General features: G+C 39.9%; 1 protein-coding gene across 3 annotated transcripts in view; it reads right to left on the bottom strand.

The window, feature by feature from the left end:
- Nucleotides 1–22,141, bottom strand: part of C9H8orf34 (chromosome 9 C8orf34 homolog) — a 175,151-nt gene extending 153,010 nt beyond the window's left edge. Inside the window, exon 1 of one of the 3 annotated variants that reach the window (XM_090338921.1) lies at nucleotides 21,758–22,141. In XM_090338921.1, the coding sequence (XP_090195047.1) occupies nucleotides 21,758–21,826 (69 nt within the window). In that variant the 5' untranslated portion in view covers nucleotides 21,827–22,141. The remainder of the gene's footprint in view (nucleotides 1–21,757) is intronic. The other 2 variants (XM_090338920.1, XM_090338919.1) reach the window with 2 other exon arrangements.
- Nucleotides 22,142–22,544: the final 403 nt, after the last annotated feature.

Genomic DNA, 22,544 nt, shown 5'->3' with positions numbered 1-22,544 from the left:
AGTAGATCATGCATGACTATGTGGATGTAGGAAAGTGAAAGTTCTATTAGATATTGTTCCTCTTCGGAAAAGGGGACAGAGCCTTCCTGCAATTTTGTTCTGAAAATGATCTGTTCACCTCACCCAATATGCACCCCACCCAAACACACTAGAGAGGCAATGAGCCCGGAAGTATATGCCTATAGCAACTTAGAGAATCTTAGATTAGAATTTTATGAAGATGCCAAGTCTTTTGAATATCTAAAACCAAAGAATTCCATTATTTTTTCCTCTCTCCAAATAATGAAGGCCTAGGCTAGTATGTACAAGCCAGGGCAATATCTGATCATAATTTATTGATGTATCTAAATATCTTTGAAAATCCACAGCAATAATTCACATTAAAAAGTACTTAGTCATGTATAGAAAGTCAGGTAACCCGGGCATGGTGGATCAGAGGATCAAGGTTCAAAGCCAGCCCGGACTCAAAAGGACCAGAGACTCTTATCTTCAATTAACTTCTAGAAAACACGAAGTGGGGCCTGGCGCAAGGGTAGGGCGGTAGCCTTAAGCTGAAGAGCTCAGGGACAATGTCCAGGCCTAGGGGTAGGGCGGTAGACTTGAGCTGAATTGCTCAGGGACAGCACTCAGGCCGAGTTCAAGACCCATGACCCACAAAAAAAAAAAAGAAAGAAAGAAAGAAAAAGAAAAAAGAAAGTCAGGTAAATGATGCATCAGGTAAATGTGTGATGCTTCATTTTTTCTTTTCATAGTAGAGGCAAAACTTTTCTTTGTGAAAGTTATAATGTTTGGTTGCTATTTTTGTCTGGATATTCTTAATATTGTCATACATGTACATACACATACACATACACATATACATATTTAGCCTGAATTGAAACTTTAAAATTGCAAGTTCTTCACAATGCAGGCATCCCAGCCTTTTTTAACTACCTTTCATGGAGGTATTAAGATACTTGGAGTTAGAAAAAAATCAAGAAACAGCACAAGTTCTAAGTAGTTTAAATCATAAAAAGATTGATTAACCAAGATTGACTAACTAGGATGGGCTAAAGACTCAAAGAGAGACTTCTCTGAAGAGGAAATAAGAATACCCTATAGACACATGAAGAAATGCTCTACATCTCTGGCCATAAAAGAAATGAAAATCAAAACAACTTTGAGGTTCCACCTCACTCCAGTTAGAATGGCCATAATCAAGAAATCTAATAACAACAGATGCTGGAGGGGATGTGGCCAGGAGGGATCACTACTACACTGTTGGTGGGAATGTAAACTCACTCAGTCACTATGAAAAGCAGTATGGCAGTTCCTCAAAAGAGCAAACATAGATCTCCCCTATGACCCAGCAATCCCACTTCTTGGCATTTACCCAATTGTCCAGAAACAAGGACATACTAAATCCACTAGCACACTGATGTTCATTGCAGCACTATTTACCATACAAAGATATGGAGCCAACCCAGATTCCCCTCAATAGATGAATGGATCAAGAAGATGTGGTACTTATACACAATGGAATTCTATGCTGCCATCGGAAGGAATGACACTGCCCTATTTGTAAGGAAATGGAAAGACTTGGAAAAAGTCATATTAAGTGATGTAAGCCAGACCCAAAGAAGCATAGGCTCAAAGGTTTCCCCCATGTGTAATAATTAGTACACATCTAGGACTCTCCTAAAGCTGAGGATTACAATAGCTCAAAACCTAGGTACATAATGTCATATAGGATGAGATTAAATGAAAGGATCACTAGGATATGGAAGCAAGAGTTTTATCTTGTGTGATTGTTGTTTTTATGTACTATGTTATTTCTCTTCTCTTTTTTTGGTTACTCTCATGTTGTTACTCTATCTGACTTTGTTACCTGGTATATTGTATACATTTTTATTTGTTTATTTGAAATAGGAAAGGGAAGAGGGGAAAATGAGGTGATTGGGAGAGGGTGGGGAGAGGAAAGTGGGGGCAAAAACATAAGAATGGGTGAAAAGTAATGCATTTCTATACATTACCCTGACAATAAAAAATAAAATAAAATAAAATAACAAATAAATGTAATTTGAAATGAAAAAAGAATAAAAAGACAAACAAAATTGAAATAGGAATATATGACTATACACTACAATATGTATCTATTTATACAGTACTTGCATATGTGCATTTGATGTTTGAGGCCCTGGTTTCCCAATAGACTGCACAGACTGTATGTTAGATAGAATTAAGAACAAAAATAACAGAACCTGTACTTAGATTCATGTTTTATATCATAGTTTGATATTTCTCACTTGGTGTGTGTTTCATTATACATACAGTTTATTAGTACAGTTGTAAATGTATAATTTACAACGTAAATTACGTACATCAATATTTTATAAGTAGGCTTACAGAATGAAAACATTTGGAAACAACCAAGTTACAATATGATTATCAGTAAAGCTATGTCCAAAATACAATTTTCTAGTCATCGTATGGCACATAAATAAAATCTCTATTCAATAATGCATAAAATTGAGGCCAATTAAGAGGATGTGGACCACCTGCCATTGATCTATCTCTGTTAAAGTTTTAGAAAACCTCCACATAATTTTATTGGTGTTTGTTACATTACATCATTCTCTAAACAAAGAAAGAATACTATTTGTTGACATTTTATTTTGGACTAGCTAGGACACACAACATAAATGGTTATTAAGTTCTTCACAGCACCTACACAAGTAAGGGATATTTCCCCTCTTTATGGTTGGGAAAATGGAAATGAGAGAGTTAAATAATCCCCTGGCATTACACTTCCAGTAGAAAAAAGAGAAGAACATTTGACCAGTTTTAAATTGGGAGTCCAAGCTTTCTCACCCTAAGGCAAAAATCATAAATCTTATCACTTGGAAATAATATTCAACGAATGTTGAACTCTAGATCACTTTCTTTTTAAAGAGGAGTGATGCAGGGCACCTGTGACTCATTCCTCTAATACTAGATATTTACAAGTCTCATATCTGAGGATCCCAGTTCAAAGCCAGCCTGGGCAGGAAAGTCCATGAGACTCTTACCTCCAATTAATCACCAAAAATCCAGAAGTAGGGCTGTAGCTCAAATATTAGAGCACCAGTCTTGAGCACAAAAACTCCAGACCAACACCCAGGCCCTGAGTGCAAGTCCCAGAACTGGCACAAAAAAGTAAATAAATGGGAATGATAATAAATCTATTTTTAATTATTAATACATTTTGCTTAATGATGCTTTGTAGTACTGTAAAAATAGCTAATATTTTAGAAGCTAACTATGTTGTTAGGGCCACCTCCTGATCATAAAGCTTGTATTAGATAATTACAGAAAAGTTCAAATATTCTTATTGATGTTTCAAGGACAGCTGAGGCCTGAAACAATAACCATGTCTGGTCCAAGTTACTTCAAAGTCCCTCTAATAGCAAAAGTGATTTTCACTTGCTGTGTCAAAGTTTAAATAGAATTTCAAGTGAAGTAGAATGTCGAAGTCTGAATTTTCATTCTATATTCACTCTTGATTTACCTCAAACTTGGTGAAGTTTCTGAGGCCCTATTAATTAGGCTAATCTGCACAAAATCACAGCACCCACATACCCAATACTATAAAGTGACACTACATCTGGAGATTCTGGGGGCATCATGTGACCTAAGTTACTGAATAAAGCTTTCTGTCCAGTGGAGTTTGGAGCAAGAGAAAACCGGCAATGAATTGTGGTCTAGCACTCTATCGTGTTGGCTCAGGAGTGTCTGTGCTAACTCATGCTAATATTGTACTGGATGCCTGAGAGCACGGGTAGGAGCACACACATGGGTGTGTGCATTGTGTTGTCGGGGGAGGAGGGGAGGTGTTGTAAAGAAAACACTGTCTCCCTGTTCAGATGGCTAGTTTCCCTCTGACATATATTGTGGTTGCTAAATATGTTACTGAGCCATGGTAAGCACACTTAACTATGGGAAATCAATTGCCCTTCATGAACTAGGTATTCTCTGGCTTACCAAACCATAAATCTGGATGTGTAGTATAAATCCAGAATGTACGGTTACAGGTATAAGTATCTCCTTCAACACATGCCTTTGCTATGATGCTTCTTTTCCCTGCATCCATTCCTCTATCCTCGGGAAATTTACAAGACCAGTGAAATAGAGAAGAAACTTTGAGACTAATTTAGAACTACTCTCACATGCTATTCAGAAATAAAATGGAAATGAATTGTTACAGTCTTATAGTTCACTCAGAAGTCTGCTAGAAAAATAGATGGAAAGGTTACCAAGAAGTAAACCTTCGGTTTTCAGTTTGGCTGATCTATTCCCACAAATGCAATCCACTTGTTTGTGCTTAGTGACAAATGAGTGACAAAGGTGGCTAAGTGATGTGGGGGAAAGAAAGAACACAAAAGTGCAAAATAGGTTTCAAGGATGTCTAGGAAGAGCTGCATGGGAGAAACATTTACAAGATAAAGAATGAAAATACTTATTCATTTGTTTTGTGCAGCTGAGCCAAAAAAGGGACAGAATTAAAGAAATAAGTAATAGCATACAAACTAGGAAAAATGGTGGCATAACATCACATTATTCAAGAATGATGAAAATATTGTTCAGCTTTAGATTTTAAGTCCTAAACACATTTTACTCCTGCACTGAAAAAAAACTGAGTTCAGAAATCCCATAAGTACAATGGGAAAATATCTTAAAATAAAATATAACAAATCGAAATCCAACAATGCAAGAAATCCATTCTATATATTGAGCAGAATCCATTTATTACAGAAATGCAAAGTTGGTATAACCTTTTAAAACTTCAATAATAGGGCCGGGAGTTTTGCCTACTGGTAGAGTGCTTGCCTAGCATGCACGAAGACCTGGGTTCGATTCCTCAGTACCACATACATAGAAAAAAGCGGGAAGTGGTATGGAGGCTCAAGTGGTAGAGCTCTAGCCTTGAGAAAGTCCAAGGACAGTGCTCAGGCCCTGAGCTCAAGCCCAGGATTGGCAAAAAAAAAAACAAACTTCAATAATATAATTCTTCAAATGAATAGGATCAAAGAGAAAGAAGAAAGGAGTAAAATAACAATCTCAATGCTGAAAAACACTTAAGTATTACTGGTCTCAACTTTCAATTGAAAATCCTCTATGCAATTTGGAGGAAGAGGAAGGAGGAAAAAATTGGGGGAATGTGAAGAAAAGAATGACAATGTCTAAGAAAGAAATACATACAACACCAGAATTGTGATATGGTAACCCCTGTGTACCATACCTTAATAATAACAATAAAATTCTACTTTTAAAGCAAAAAAAAACTAGAGGGAAAACAAATCGACATTTTTCTTAAAGGTACCTGTTAGAGCTGAGGTGGGATAGTAGTAAAGGGCCTGCGTAATGGGCTTAAGGACTTGAGTTCAAACTCCTGTACTGGCAGAAAAATAAAAATAAAAATAAAGTGCAGTTATCCAAAAAGCTGCTAGCATTGCGAGTGTAGCTTCCTGTTAAAATAAAGGCACACTCATACACACACATACACACACACACACACACACACACACACACACACACACGTTTTCATTACACCTATATTCAACTGCGTATTTACAGTCCTGCCAGTAGAGTCAGACCAGAAAATAAAATAAAATAAAAAAGGTATGAATACTGAAAAGAAGCAAAATCATTGCTTCTCTCTAATCTTGGCCATAATAATGAGACATTTTAAAAATAAGAGCTGTAACAACTGGAAAGGAACAGACCGCACTGATAGTTTCACCAACATTATGAATCTATGCATAAAAAATTCAATGTGAAGAATAAGAAAAATAAAGAGAAGTTTGCATGCTTATAGATGAATATTAAAATCAAAATTTAAAAAAAAACTTCCTCTCATGGTAAATAAACTTACTTTCTCAATCAGTCTCAGATGAGAGAATCTGGTGAAACCTCCTTATAAATTGCTTTCCCAGAGCAAGCTGGCATCTTAGCACTCTAGTGCACAGTCTTGATTTCCTTCAGCCTAGTTCTCCTCCCACATTACAACTTCAGATACATTAATATGCAGAAGAAAGCAGACAAAGTAAGTAGAGATTCTTTGTCACCCTAAATGGTTCAGAACACTATGAAAACAATCAAGTTTATGCATTTGCTTCTCACAGAATAGACTCTGCTTTGTATCAAACAATAATTTATCTGCTTCAATGAAAGATTCAGAATTACTCTGTACAAACTCTATTGTTTCATTAATCTTAATCTTACTTATTTAATATTACCCAAAAGAACTACAATCCCTTCATTTAATCATTTTGAATTTAGAGCCTATGTGTGAAAGAAGACCTCCTCTAGTCCATTTCCTGCAACTACACCTTCTCTCTTTTTTTTTAACAAAGATTGATGGGTTGCACAAATATTTTTTAGTGCAGTTTTGTATTTTGGGATTAATACCAATAGTAGAAAATTCACATTGTTCTGTTTACATACAAAAAGTACATTCCACTGACTCATGTAAGCAACTATAGAAATCATAATTCCTCCTTACTTTTGCACATCATCTTTTTACCTTCTGTGAGGTCTTTCAGTATTTTTTATTTTTGAAGCACAGAAAGAGTGAAAAGTTTTAGCTTGCTGTTCATATAGATTGTTTCATGTTTCCTCACTATGCTGGGTTATATGCAGGTGTTCATTCAACTAGTATTCAATTAAATTCTTACTGTACACATGCTATAAGTTGACTACCTGCCAGGAGATTTAGAAAAAAGGGAAACAATACAGAAAAATACCATATAAAAGACCAAAAAAAGGGCCGGGAGTTTGGCCTAGTGGTTAAAGTGCTTGCCTAGCATGCATGAAGACCCAGGTTCGATTCCTTGGTACCACATACATAGAAAAAAGCCAGAAGTGGTGCTGAGGCTCAAGTGGTAGAGCTCTAGCCTTGAGAAGGTCCAAGGACAGTGCTTAGGCCCTGAGCTCAAGCCCAGGACTGGCAAAAAAAAAAAGACCAAAAAAAAAAGTCTATAAGCCAGAGTAGTGAAGTGGAAATATGGTTAACCACAATAATGTGTGAAATAGCTAATGAGTGCAATAGAAATTCACACAAATGCCCAACTCTCGAAGAAGTTAAAACACACAAAAATTATTTAACTCAGGAGGCAAAATATGAATGAACTTTCCTCTAGTGAGTGGCAAGAGTTGGCTAGTGAAATTTGGAGATTATTGTGAAATGATGCTCCTTCTCTTCCTTCACACAGGTGAACTCATTCTACTAGATGCAGGAGTACTGGCTGGTGAAGGCTCTTAAGGATCCCTCTTCTTTTTTCTTTCCCTTTCCCCTTCCTCACCCTTTCATCTCTCTCTTTGCCTCTCTCTCGCTCTCTCCATTTTCTACTACTTTTCCTCTATTCTACCTCTCTTCACTCTCTCTCTCTTCTTCCTTCCCTCCCTCCTAATCCTCCACCCCGACAAAAGGTCTGCATAGATCACAAAGACTCATCCCCATCACACTTGTACCAGAATGATTCTCAGTGTCCTCTTCTTCTTTGCTCTCCTATGGTAATTCCTGTGTGATGAGGTGCAATCTGTCCTGACAACATTTAAGTTGGGAACAATGCTGCGTGAGCATTCTAGTTTGAAATGCATCCTATTAGAGCCAGCCTGGGAGGCATCCTCAGTGACCCAGAACTGTTGGTTACTCCAGGGAGAGTCAAGAGTAATCAAATAGAAGCCTAAAAATTCCCTAATCTTTTATCTTTGTGTTTAAAAGTCACATCTGTCAACAGTTATTGGCATGTGTTCAGTAACATGTCAGAGCTGGAAGATGCTGTCTGGAAAGCATGGCCACAGGGAGTGGGGAAACAGGGCTCTTTACTTACTGTGTCAGTGTCTGCAATGGTCAATAAACATGTAAATGAACATGTGAGACCATCTGAAAGAGCTGTCTGTGTGCCAGAACTAAACAGACGATGATGAGACACACAAGAGAAGCACACAGGACGCATGTCAAAGGACTAACCGGATGAATTTGGTAGTTTACCAGGAGTTTTGTGGAAGAAGAGAGAAAGAGCACTGGACACTAGGAAGAAACACTAAGCCACTGTTGAAGCAGACAGGTCAGCAACACGGAACATCTTGTTGTGCGCCGAGTACCTTTTGGTCATTTCTGAGTTGAAGTCACATACAAAGATAATCCTTACGGAAATGCCTTCAAACATTATTCTCTCAAAAACATGTACAAGATCAGCAACTTGACCATAGTTATGGACAAGGGGTTACCATAGGAGACTCCAGGTGGGCCTTTGACACCTTCAGATGAAACTCCTAGGAAGGACATATGTTACAAGAAGGCTTCCCATCACATTCCTTAAACTACGCTAGTGTCCATGTCTCTTCATTCCTATGCTCCTTCATTCCTGACTACTGCTACATAGATTGGGGCACAGGATAAAGGAATGCAGAGCTTTATGGAGCCAGGTAGCACAAGGCATCATAATTTTTCAGTGTTTTTCTCAGCTGTTTAGAAAAGGGTTTTAGAAAGAGGTTGGGAGGGATAAGAGACATCAGAACTTTCTGATTTATCCATGCCCCTCACCACCCCATACGAGTTCAACTCACTTGAGGCTCACTGGCTTCCATTCATTTACTCCTGTTCCCTTTCATCACCATGAGTTCTGATTTGGCCAATTCAGAGTGTTCTCCAATAAGATGTTCTGTGCCAAAAAGCCTATTAAGGTATCAACTGACAAAAACTTCAGTATGAATATGCACATACAGTGATGTAATAATTCTAAAAGCAAGAGTGCACTAATATAGAGAGCTTGGAAATTTGCATGAGCTATGTGGGAACAAAGATAACAGCATATCATTTGTTTAAAAATGAAAAAGAACCTACTAACCTAGAACATCACATCGAAACTATAACAGCCATTGTTATTCTTGATTTTGGCATATATCTCACATAGCCACACAATAGTGAAAGGATTGCATATGTAATCTTAAAGTTTATCTGCAACTTTATTTAGACTTATATCTCATCATATTCATTAAGTTTTATAATGTAAGGGGATTAAGCTATATAATTTTTGTCAATTTTTAAGACTAATTCAAATGCCACCCCCAAATGTATAAATAATAGCATAAATTGAGCTAGTATGAATCATGAAGATGTATCAAGGTTAAAAAAATAGGGATTAGCATGGTACATACCTGTAATTTCAACTACTTTAAAATTCAAAGTAGGGGGCCAGAAGTTTGGCCTAGTGGTAGAGTGCTTGCCTAGTATGCACAGGTTCGATTCCTGGATACCACCTACATAGAAAAAGCCGGAAATGGTGTTGTGGTTCAAGTGGTAGAGCTCTAGACTTAAAAAGTCTAAGGAAAACACTCGGGTCCTGAGTTCAAGCCCCAGGACTGGCAAAAACAAAGCTCAAAGTAGGACCAAAATCCACATGGCCCAATTAAAAATGTGAGGCTCTATCTCAAAAATAACTAAAGGAAAAGGACTTCAGGGTTTGGTTCACTTGATTAAGCACTTTCCCAGCAGGTATAACCCTAAGGCCCTGAAGTCAAACCCCAGAACTGCCAGGAAAAATAACGGCAAGGTACACTGGCTCAGATCTATAATCTCAACTACTCTAGAGTCAGAGAGAAGAAGGACAACCTGAGGAGAAATGGTCGCAAGATCAAACTCAATCTATAAACCAGGCATGCTGGTACACATCTGTATTTTCAGCTACACAAAACAAGGGGATTGTGGCTGATCGTTCAAAAGCAAAATCTAAGTAAAAAAGGACTGGGGACACGGCTCAAGGTAGAGCTCTTGCCTAGTAAGCTCAAGGCCCTTAGCTGAAACTGCAATACTAACTGAGTACTAAAAAACAAAGTAGAAAAGAAAGCCCTTGTCCTCAGGGAAATGCTCTAGTCAAGGGAAAGACCCAGTATGGGCAACAGTAGAACCTCTGGGATCAAGTGATCTGAAAGGATATATGTGGTGAGATAACCAAAAATCTGATTAGCACTATCTGGATGGTAAGATGACAGCTTCTGCCAAAAGGAAGATAGAAAACTATCCATTGTAAATTTCTAAACATCTTATAATGATTCAGTCATTATAAAATTAGATAGATGTTGCTGTATAAGATGACAGGCATGTCCCCATAACATTCTTCTGTGAGCAAAACTACGCTGTCATTTGGTCCAGTTCTTACACTGATTCTTAACTGGGGCTCCTTTAATCACCACAGAAGAGCTTAGCTAATGTTATACTTCAGTGAGCTGGCCTCCATAGAATGGGATCCACGTCTCTGGTTTCTGGCCAAGAATGCATCTTTTAGTAACACAGAAGTTAATGTACATGAATCTCATGAATTCTTCTCAGAATCCTCCCTAGAACTCAACCTTTGGGAAATGCAGTGAGGCCAACCTCCATCCATCTGTATGCTTGGAATATATTTCGCAACACACAAGCCTCAGACTCAAGGCTGAATATCATGTGAGAGTTACACGACAGTTAAAGTAGGTCACTGAAAGCTGGAACTCTCTGTGAAACTCTGGAAAGGCTTTGAGCACCATAGCACTGTCTGACAGCAGTGCAAACTTAGTTACATTAGTTATCATATAAATATTGTAATGAGAAAAAGGAGAGAAACTACACAGGTATCTTAATAATTTACCCATATGTGGAAGTTATATCTAAATTATAAATACATATGTATTTATACATATGCATTACACATATTATATAATATGTATTATTACATATTAAATAGAGGTTCATATGCTTATATTCACAAATATATTTACTAAAGTAATAGAATATGTAGGGAGGGATTCCAGTGGTATAAGTCTTTTGAAACAAAGTTTAACAAAATGAACATGAGGAAGCTGGAACATGTGTTGGCAGGGGTTGGGAGAGTGTGTAGAAAGAGGAAGGTTGAGCCAATGCAGTCATAATATCAATGTACAGATGTGTAATGAAGCCAGGTAGCTTGAGGGATAACTTGAGGGAATTTGTAAGGTTGGGAAAAAGGGGGGGGGAAATAATGAAAGGGGTAACACTGATCGAGATACATTGTACTCACCAACTGACATGTTGAACTAAAACCCCTTTGTATACCTACATAATGATGAATGATAATTATTTACAGCCTAACAGTTTGTGCCCAATAAACTTAACTGATTTTACTTACCAATTTATATAATACTATGATGATTACTAATTTTTAATTAAAACAAAACAAGACAGTCAAAATAATACTGAGGTTTCAAGAGAACTCATACAACCTAAAGGGCATTAAAGCAAATGTCTTATACAGGCCAAACAAATTGTGTACAATGATGTGTACTTCTCATGAACAGAGAAGTTATTTCAGATGTATCCTCCCTACTGATGTCACTGAGCATTTAGATCAGACATTCAAAAGGTGAAAGACTAGTATATACTTCAGGCTACACTTCAAAAAGAGACCTCTCCTTTCATGTTCAGTCAATAACTTTCAATAACAAACTATCAATATGCTTCGTGTAGAACATTTCCTATACCCATGAGATCATTTAGATTTTTTTGTAACCTTCTTTTAGATGTTTTATTGTGCTGGGAACTTTCAGGAACCAAGCAACAATAAAAGAAACTGATTCATGTAATAAATCTTTCTTGCCTTGTCTAGTTTTTTTATGCTGATACCATAGCAAATTTCTTAAAAACTAAATGTTGAATCAGTATTTTCAATGAATTTCTTATTTCTATATACTCATAATAATGGACTACACTAAATAATATGATAACTGACTAGATTTACCATCAGAAAACAAGGTAAGCTTTTGGATTTTCTATTATTTAGTTCTTTAGTTCATTTGTTTTGTAGTCCTAAAGTTTGAATTCTAGACTTTCTACTTAGTAGGGAGATACTCTACCTGATTCATGTCTCCAGTCCCAAAATAGGCTTTTGTAGAATTATCCAAACATTAATATTTAAGAGTACCCCAAATATACCAGTGTTCCTACATGTGCATGAATAGTTGAGGGCACATATGCTTTTTATGAGCGTTTGTATTTCTCCATAAGTAAAATTACACCCTATAAATATGTACATGAAATTTAAAATGTCATGCACAAAAATTTTTAATAGTTCTTGAAACAATACCTCTGATGAAATAAAGTTTCAAAAAACTAAAACCTCTCATAAACTGCTAAGACTATTTTCAAATACCTCCTTCTTTCAGAAACAAACTATTTCAGAGTCAATAGATTGTGCCCAAGTTTCTAGCTCATCAGTGTCAACAATGTCATCACCTAGAACATCCACTGTCGTCTAGACATTTCCTTGGCATGAAGTTAGAAGAGTGTAAAGGACTGGCAAAATATCCCCCTTTAAGAAGCTTATATTCTACGGCCAGATAAATAAAATATAAATGGAAATCAAAGGAATAAATCCAATGAAATTTATCAGATGATAAGGGATATGAGGAAAAGCATAGTCATAAGGCCAAGAAGGACAGCACAGTGCTGTGTTCCCTCACAGGAGGGGAATGCAGAACGGGGGAGAAAAGAAGACATATCCTGTACTGTTTCCTTAGTAGAAGGCATATAGTGACAACACTTTGGTGATACAGCACCAGGCAAAGTTTCCCCAGTCCTAACCAATGCACAACTCTCACACCTCCTCTCCCTTTCTCCCTCTCTACTGCCCTCCCACCCCCTCCACCTTACCAAGTGCTACTCTTCTTCACTTAGTTAAGGACTGTCAATATCAAAGACATGACCTACAGGAATAGGTGCACATTCTGTTCTAATCTCAGGTTGTCAGAGAACCAACAATGTACTGATGGTTCAGTAATGGAATTCTCTCAGGAATTTTAAAAAATAATCATTCAATTCATATCTCTGTTTGGCCTGTCATTAGACCAAAATATTACTAGAGAATAGAGTCAGGAGCTTCTAATGTCATACAGATAAAATGTATGCAGTACCTACTGAATGCCAGGAACTGTACTGAGTTCTTTAGACTTTTGTCATTTTCTATGTCCATCTGATATATATATATAAATATATACTTATGTATGAATATATATGTACATGTATGTATAATAAAGCTTCAATATATACTACGTGTTAATGACTATCAGTTTTATATGTATACTTTTTTAAAAAACCAGTCCTGGGCCTTGAACTCAGGGCTTGGGCACTGTCCTTTAGCTCTTGGGCTTTCTCAGGCTAGAGCTCTACCACTTGAGCCACAGCATCATTTCTGGCTTTTTTTTCTTTATTTTTTCTTTTGGCTTGAACTCAGGGCCTGAGCACTGTCCTTGGACTTTCCCAAGGCTAGAGCTCTAGCACTTGAGCCACAGCACCACTTCTGGATTTTTTTCTATATATGTGGTGCTGAGGCATTGAACACAGGTTTTCGTGCATGCTAAGCAAGCGCTCTACCACTAGGCCAAACTCCCGGCCTCTTTTTCTTTCTTTCTTTCTTTCTTTCTTTCTTTCTTTCTTTCTTTCTTTCTTTCTTTCTTTTTTTATTGTAATTAATAGAAGGGTTACATTACAATCACCAAATAGAAGGTGCATTACTTCACAAACATTGATACCCCTACTCATGTTTTAGTCCCCAATTCCTTCCCCTCACCCCACCCCTCATCATGTTTTCCCCCCTTCCCTATCCTATTTCAAATAAACATATATACAATATATCTGATAACAAGGTAAGATACTGTAACAATATGAGATAACCAATGGACAACAAAAGAGATAAGAAATAACAAAAAGCACATTAAGAAGAACAATTACACATTATATGGCTCTTGTTTCCACATCCTGGAGGTCCTTTCATTTACCCTCATCCTATATGGCCTTATGTATCTAGGTTTTGCCTTACTATAAACCTCTGTTAGGAGAGTCCTACCTTTATACTAATTATGACAAATAAGGGAAATCAATAAGCCTATGTTCCTTTGAGTCTGGCTTACTTCACTTAATATGATTTTTTCTAAATCTTTCAATTTCCTTACAAATGGGGGCAACATCATTCTTTCTGATGGCAGCACAGAAATGCATTGTGTATAAGTACCACATCTTCTTGATCCATTCATCTAGTGAGGCATCTGGGTTGGTTCCATATCTTTGCTATGGTAAACAGTGCTGCAATGAACATCGATGTACTAATGGTTTTAGTATGTCATTGTTTTTGGACGATTGGGTAAATGCATTTCTGCCTTTTTTCTATGTATGTGGTACTGAGGAATCAAACCCAGGTCTTCGTGAATGCTAAGCAAACACTCTACCATTAGGCTAAACTCCCAGCCCCATGTATACTTTAATAAGCAATTATTATGATTACTGACTATGAATTCATCATTATAGTTCTAACTTCATATAATTGCTTTATTTAACTTCTACAAAATCAATTATCTTGCCAGGCTAGCTATTATAAAGACTTCCAATAGAAATATTTTAAATCAACCTGCTATGAACAGAATTTCTTTCTTACATTTTTGTAATCTTTATAATTCAAAGTTTTGTAGTATGCACAAAAGTTTATAAACTATATTATCAAGGAATGCAATTTTCTTAAATCTCTATAACCATATAACATATTTCACTTTGAACCTAATATATCAGATACTTGTAATGCAATACTATGTGATTAGTACTGTCTTAATAGTACAATGACTCTATCACCAATTAACCAGCAAAACACCAAATTGGAGACCCTGAGTTCAGTCTAGTGTACAGGCATGCAAACATACACACACACACACACACACATACACACACACATACACACACACACATGTGCAATAACCATAAATGAGTATTTTTTGCCTTAGACCTTCTATAATATGAAAAATTACTCTACAGTCTTATATCCTTTTTGCCCCAAATGGAGGGTTTGAATTCAAAACCTCATGCTTTCTTGGTGATATATTGCTCAGTCATATTTCCAGTTCTGTTTCTCACTGATGATTTTTTAGAATAGGGTCTCTCTTCCTGCTGGAGCTTATACCTGAGCTGAGATCAACAAGCTTTCAGGTTTCCCAAATGTAGATGGGATCACAGTGGCATACTATAACTTCCATATTTCCTTCTATGGAGACAGAGTCTCTTGCACTTCTCCTCCCTGGATTGGTCTCCCAAACCTGTTTCTCCCCAATCTTGGTCTCTCATGTTGCTTGGAATGATAAGTGTGTGACACTATGGCAACTGTGGGTTGAGAAGGTGTCTCAAAACCTTTTCCCCAGGCTGGCCTCAAACCATAATCCTCCCTTTCTCAGCATCCCAAGTAGAATTACTATCATGACTCACCAATATCTGATTAGGTATCTTATAGATCCTTTAATATTTAAATTAATATTAAATATTTAAATTTGCATTAACATCATTCTTTTCTGTTTTAATTTCTACTGCTCTTTCAACATAAATATAGAAGTGAACTTTTTTCATTTTAAACATAAAACCTTTATATAATAAACTCACTTTTTTAGGTAGCTTTTGTTTGAGATCTCTAGGATTCTCTATCTAGGCTCAAAATCAAATCTAACTGCAACTTTAGAATCAATAGGATCTGAATAAAAATCTTAGCAGGTAATTTTGTATGAAAATTGAAAAGGTGGCTCTAAAATATATTTGGATATGCAATACTTCCTGTATCCTATGAACTGAACACATCCTGAGTTCCATTAAATCCCACTGGAAAACTCCTGCTTTATTCAGTAAAATAATCCATTACTATAATTCCTTAGTTTAATTCTCAGGTTGTCTCAGGGTTAGACACCTCTTCAAGTTGCTTCTTGTTCTTTGACACGCTCCCACTGAACGCTTCTCAACTTTTCAACAGAAGATAATCCAGGGTCATCCATCTAGTAGTTTAGAGTCACACACATGGGGTCAATTATTTCTCCCAAGATACCAGATTTTATTCATGGAAAATGATGTTTAAAAACCAAATTCTAGACAACAGATGTGCTCATTTCTACTCAGATGTTGTTATTCCTGGATAGCAAGGAAATAAAGCCTTAAAACCAATCAAAGATTGCTGAACTGTGTCTCTAATCCAGACTGATTTATTCTGATGATACACAGTATTTGAATCTAAGGCCTCAATTACGAGGTGGGCATTCTACCACCTGAACTATATCCCTAGTCCTTTTGCTTTCGTTATTTTTCAGGTACAGTCTCCTGTTTTTATGTAGGGCCAGCGTCAGATGCTGTTTGCCCATACCCCCCCATGTTTCTGAGATGACAGGCTCATGGGACCATATCTGGTCTACTGACTGAGATGGGGATCTCATTAACTTTATTTATTTATTTATTTTGGCAATCCTGGGCCTTGAACTCTAGGCTTGGGCACTGCCCCTTAGCTCTTCAGCTCAAGGCTACCCCTCTACCACCTGAGCCACAGCGCCACTTCTGGTTTTCTGGTGCTGAATTGGAGATAAAAGTCTCCTTTCCGGGGCTGGTTTTGAACTACCAACCTCAGATCTCAGCCGCCTGAGTAGCTAGGATTTACAGGCACGAGCCCCGGGTGCCCAGCTCTCTTATTATCCAGGCTACCTTTGACCACAATTCTTCTGAACTCTGCCTCCTGATTACAGGAATGAGCCACTGTGTTTGGTCTACAAAATTTATTTAAAATAACAGTTTAAAAATAATAAATTGCTCTTCTAAATGCTTCAAGACTGAAACAATAAATACAAACGTATGTATAAGAAAAACCTTCATAACTTCAAGAGCTAAGGAGGAAGTTATAGCAGAAATTACTCTAAAAATATAAAAATTATATTTATAAGTCAGTAAGTTGAACACAGAGTAAGTGCCAAGTTATGCTATTTTCTCATGAAAGCACTTTCAAAATCATTTTAAAAATAAAATTACATTTCTATGTCTTCAAACTTATTTTTTAATGATTCTTTACGGGTAAAATGAGGTAGCATCAACCGCCATCTCCATCCAGAAGGGTTTAACTGGTACCTTTATCCCTATCATTACTGCTGCGCGCAGCCATAAAACTGGCTAAAACCAGTAGGGTATTTTGTTTGCAGGCATTGTGTAACAAGCAACTCAGGACCATCTTCTGAAAGGTGGATATCCCAAAGATAGCTCCATGCACACTACAGCTTTCCAGTGTGGGCAGGGAGCATTTTTCAGACTGTGCTTCAAAGAGGTGAATAAAGATGGAGTGATGGGTGAGGGAAAAGTGAGTTGGAGTTGAATCTGCAGAATATGGTAGATTCCAAAAGAAATTTACTATGCAGCAGACAAGTCTATAAGGATGCAGACACAAGGATATCTGAAAAGTGGGCTCAGTCCATCTCATTCATGTGCATCACATGGTTTGCTTGAATTCAGCCCAAGTACTCTTAAATGAACACAGGGAATGACGAAGCATCTCTGTTCTTGGAGTAGGTCACGAGAGAAAATGGAATGTGTTTGGCCAACTACGTCTCAGTACACAGAAAAAAAATGGTAGAAAATTTATGAGATTCTCAATTACTCTGCTTTGCAATCCTTTAGAATTTCATGCTTTTGAATGTGTGTGACTAGACTTAAAAATATCTGACTGCCCTAGTCACTCTTCCAACCGATAATTTCACATAATTCTTCTGTTGATGCCAATGTGAGAAACTACAAAATGCATGCTGTTTAATGTGGGGCAATAAAGAAGTTGGATGTTCCACATCACATAAGCTCTTATGAACTCAGTTAAATTGCTTACAAGAGAGAGAAAACTGACCACCTTAATTCCCTAAATAGCTCTTTGCCCGATTATTATTCAGAGGCAGAATTTCTCACTGTCAGTTTCTTTGACTATTAATTCATTGGCCTCAGGGTTTGAAACAAGTCCTGGGTTTCAACTCCAGATCCTGCTTGTGTATGCTACAAAAACACTCTCCTTTGGTGGCATATATGATGACAGTTAAGTAAGCAGTTGTGTGTTGAAACTGAAGGATGATAATTCCACTTTATTGATGCAATATGAAATATGCCTTACAGACTCCTCACTGTTCACTGCTTCTTTGCCCTGAATAAGCCAGCATGAGCACTAAAAATTATTACATTTTGCAAAGTTTTCAAAGTATGTGGAATGTAAAACATTTTTAACTTACAACTTCAGATTATTTAATTAAAGCCATCATTGCCTGGGAGTCTAATGCAATAATTTTGAGGCAGAATTTTATAAAGCCTCAAAACATTATTTATCATATTTAAAATTAGCATGAATTTACGCTCCTAAGTCAAAACTAAGGAATGAAATTAATTTCCATTTAAAGTTACTTTGGACCATCATATTGCATGCAACGATTTATCAAATGGTAAAAATAACAGAAATAGGCTAAATAACCAAGAAATAAGCCAGCCACTGGATCATGCCATTAAAGCCAGCGCATGCACACCCTTGAGAATCTTATCTCCAATTAACTACCAAAAAGCTGGAAGTAGAGCTGTGGTTCAAGTGATAGAATGCCAGAACTGAGCAAAAAAAGAGACAAGCCTAAGTTCAAGCCTTAGAGGAAGGAAGGGAGGAAGGGAGGGAGGGAAAGCAAGAGACAGAGAAAGACAGAGAGAGAGAAAGACAGAAAAAGAGAGAGAGAGAAAGAGAAGGTGAGGGGAAGGAAGGAAGGAAGGAAGGAAGGAAGGAAGGAAGGAAGGAAGGAAGGAAGGAAGTAAAGGAGGTAAGAAGGAAAGAAGGGAGAGCAAAAAAAGGAAATATAGAATGAAGAAGGAAAGACAGAAGGAACTAAACAGAAAATTAGCTCACAGATGAAAAAAATCTCAATGTCATTATTTTGAAGACCTCCTCACATTCTCTATAGTATCTCAATGCAGAGTTTTCTGTCTTAGTCACAAAATCTTCAAGGGAGACATACTGTAGGATACTGATAATTTTCCATTGAAAGAAAATCTGTGCCACCATTTCCATAACTCAACACCACAAAACACACATGGTGAAGCTGTGAGTTGTGAGTTTCAGTTTATGACTGATCAAAGGAAATTTTAGCTTATATCACTGTAACTTAAAAGCTGGAGCAGGAAAGGCTGGGAGCATGGCCTAGTGGTAGAGTGCTTGCCTAGCATACAGGAAGCTCTGGGTTGATTTCTCAGTACCACATACACAGAAAGAGCCAGAAATAGTGCTGCAGCTCAAGTGGTGGAGCCCTAGCCTTGAGCTGAAGAGCTCTGGGACAATGCCCAGGATGAGGAGTTCAAATTGTGATGATCCATTGTGGCGCATTTTGAATAAATTCAGATTCCTCCAATAGCCCCTGTTATGTTGATTTGGTTATGAGAACCAGGGAGGCAGATTCTGGAAGTTTAGACAAGAATATTCACTTAATAGCCTGGCCACAGGTGACTCATGCCTGCAACACTAGCTATTCAGGAGGTTGAGATCTGTGGATCACTATTCAAAGATAGCTTTGGTAGAAAAATGCATAAGATTTATCTCCAATTAACCAGCAAAAAGCTGGAAATTGAGCTGTGATCCAAGCCTGTGAAAAAGCTAAGGCAGAGCACACTGAACATGAGTTCAAGAGTCTCTCTCTCTCTCTCTCTCTCTCTCTCTCTCTCTCTCTCTCTCTCTCTCACACACACACACACACACACACACACACACACACACACAGAATATTCACTTTTTGAGTGTTATTTCTTCACTGATTTTCCCGCATGAAATAAAATAGACTATTAATAGGTCTGATTTCCCGGTTTCATGAAGAACAAATAATAATTCTACTTTTCATAATAAGCTGTATCATGATCATAATTATTACCTACAGAATTTGTATCACTTCCTACTGTTAGCAGGAGAGAACTTATTATCTGTTTTCTCCCTTAAATTACATAAAATATACATCCAGGCTTAAAAATTAACCACTCATCACTGCAAGCCAGCTAATGGAGATTATGTAATATGTGTTCAGCAAAATACATACAAAACAATTCTGTTGTGGGTTTTGGTGTGATCTAAAGCATTTATAAAACAAATTTGCCATCACTTAAAATTCTCCCCTGCGGAATGAGGTAGATAGCATCAGAGCAGGGAACACTTAATAAATATGTTTTCTCTTATTGCCTAATAATGTAAAAAGTTTATGTATATTCTGAACTTCCATTATTACCACTTGGAAAGAATCTTGGAAGTCTGTAAATACGTTAAATGAAAACAGTCGCTATTAGAAATAATTCACTTACATTTCCTTGGCTATCTGCCCTCTATTTTCTAAAAAAAAAAAAAAAAAAGCCAACAAATACATCTCTAAATGTATTTATTCTACGAGTCCTTTCTAAGGTATGAATTCACTATTGCGTAAGGCAATGACGTTTCTGCTGTTCTTTCCGGTTCTTGTTAGTTATATGAGGTAATGACAGTCTACATTCATTACACCAAGGGCAACTGCTACCCCTAGTTTCTGTTCCTTTGGCAGAAACAAGACGATTGTAGGACTGACACCCTTGGGGGCGCGTCAGTACAACGTTAAGTTAAAGTTCTGCAGGAAAACTTCACAAATTTTGCAAACCCTTCCCTCTGCCGGCAGAGAGGAAGGCCTCTTTGCCTGGGACCCCTCTTCCTTGCCGTGCAGAAGCATTGGTGCACCTGCTGGCTCTCCCTCCACCCCCTGGAGGGAGGGAGTGGCCCTCAGTCGCGGAGTAGCAAGCCCAGGCCTGCTCCCTTCTCTAAGGTCCTTCAAGCCACTTTCCCCCCACCAAGGTTCCACCTGGCTCAGAAGCCTAGGAATTGCAACTCCTCAGGAACAGCTTCTGATGCTTGCTTGCTTGCTTGCTTGTCTGCTTGCTTCCTTCCTTCCTTTCTTTTTTTTTGGGGGGGGGGGGGCTGAGGAACATCCTTCTCTCCCACTTCATCTCCCCTCCTCCTGCTGGGCTGGACTTTGGCACCAGGAAGGAAAGAAACCCACAGATATCTCTCCCCCCCACACACCACACACTCAGGGCTTGAGCATCTGACTACCTGCCCTGCACGCCCCACCCCTGCCCAGCGCCCTGGCAACGGGCGACGCTTGGCGGGTGCCAGGGCTTTCAGCCTCCTAGGCGCATTCTCTCCAAGGTCCCCGCGCGCGCGCTCTTTTTCCCTTCTGCCGTATTTTGTCGATTATTGGAAGGCGAAAGCGCACAGCTCTGAGCCTTCCCATAGAGCACACGTGAGCTCGTCCAGAACCTTTCTTCTGCGTCCCCGCCCCCCCCCACACAGGTAGGATCTGTCCAGCAAAGGCCTGAGCGCCAGCCAGTGATCCCTCACCGCCCGTCTCCTAGTTGAAGGATCTCCTTCAACATGCTCGCACCCAGGAAAGCCCGTCTAATCACCCCCCCACCTCCCCCCCACCCCCGGCCGCACCTCCCCCGCCTCTCCCGGGTCGCACGGCCGCCCGCCTTCCAAGGAAAAGGAAAGGAAAATTCGAAGAGTGTGGCACCCGCGAGCCAGGTGTGAGTGTGTCAGAGCGACCGTAGGCGTGCCCGTGTGAGCCTGGCCCGTGCGCCCTGAACAGGTGGCCACGAGGGTGCTGGCCAGTCAGAAGTCTCAGAACCGCGCGGGCAGGCGAGGCGGGGTCCGCCGGGCTCACCCGGCGGTGGGCGGGCAGCTGGCGGAGCGCCAGGCTGGCGGCGTTCCAGGACACCTGGCCAGGACGCGGAAAGCGCCGGGGATGTGGGATGGGGGCGCCCCCTTCCCGCCGCGAGTTCGCCCTGTCTTCCCCTCGGGGTGCTCTCGATTCCTCCCTGAACCCCCTTTCCCCTCCAGAGACAGCGGGACCAGCTCCCTTCCAGGCGCCTTACCTCAAACAGGGGACCGATCTTGTTCTTCTCCAGGTAAGCCTGGATCCGGGTTTGCTGCCGAGTCGCCATGGAGAGCCAGAGGGGAGAGCGCAGAACGGACCGCGCGACCGCCCGAGCCCCTCCGCGGCTGCCCGGGTCCCAAGCCCGGGCTTCCCGGCGTGCTCGGTGGTTGGGGCCCCGCGGCGAGCGTGGGCAGCGGGAGAGCCGGCAGCCCCGGCGAGGCGCCTCCAACTCACACAACTCCGGGGCGGGCGAGGGGAACAACTCGTGGGTGGCCGGCTGCCGCTCGCGCCCACCCGCGGGGCTCTCCGCGGCGCCGAGGGGCCCCAGGACCGAGACTGAGCGCGGCCGTCTTCGGGGTGGCCGGCAGCGGCAGCCCGAGCGCCGTGGGCGCGAGCGCGGCCGCCCGGCTGCTCCGCCCGGAGCCTCGCTGGGGGGCGCACGCGGCGGGCAGGGGCGGAGCGCGGATACGAGTCCCGGGGCGCGCCGCCGGCTGGGCTCGGCTTGGCTCCGGGCGGGCTCACCCGACCGCACCACCCAGGGCCGATCTCCCCGCCCGATCGGCCGCTCCCTAGCGACAGCGCCGCTCAAAAAGCCAATGGTGAAGGTGCTTCTTTCAAAGTGCACATAAATCTGGTGCTTGTTGGCTGGTCCTTGGCAGCCGCTGCTGCAGTTTGTGAGGGAGGGTCTGCGCCGCCCCTTCCCAGCCTCAGCTCTGCTCCGGGTGCTGGAAGGGCAGGAGTGACCAGCCGGTCAGAATTGGTGTCCTTTCTTTTCCGGGGTGGCC

This window comes from Megascapheus bottae, chromosome 9 (assembly GCF_031878675.1).
Source record: "Megascapheus bottae isolate mThoBot1 chromosome 9, mThoBot2.hap1, whole genome shotgun sequence".
NCBI lineage: Eukaryota > Metazoa > Chordata > Mammalia > Rodentia > Geomyidae > Megascapheus > Megascapheus bottae.
The sequence above is the reverse complement of the archived record's forward strand: the minus strand, read 5'-3'. Positions and strand labels throughout refer to the sequence as shown.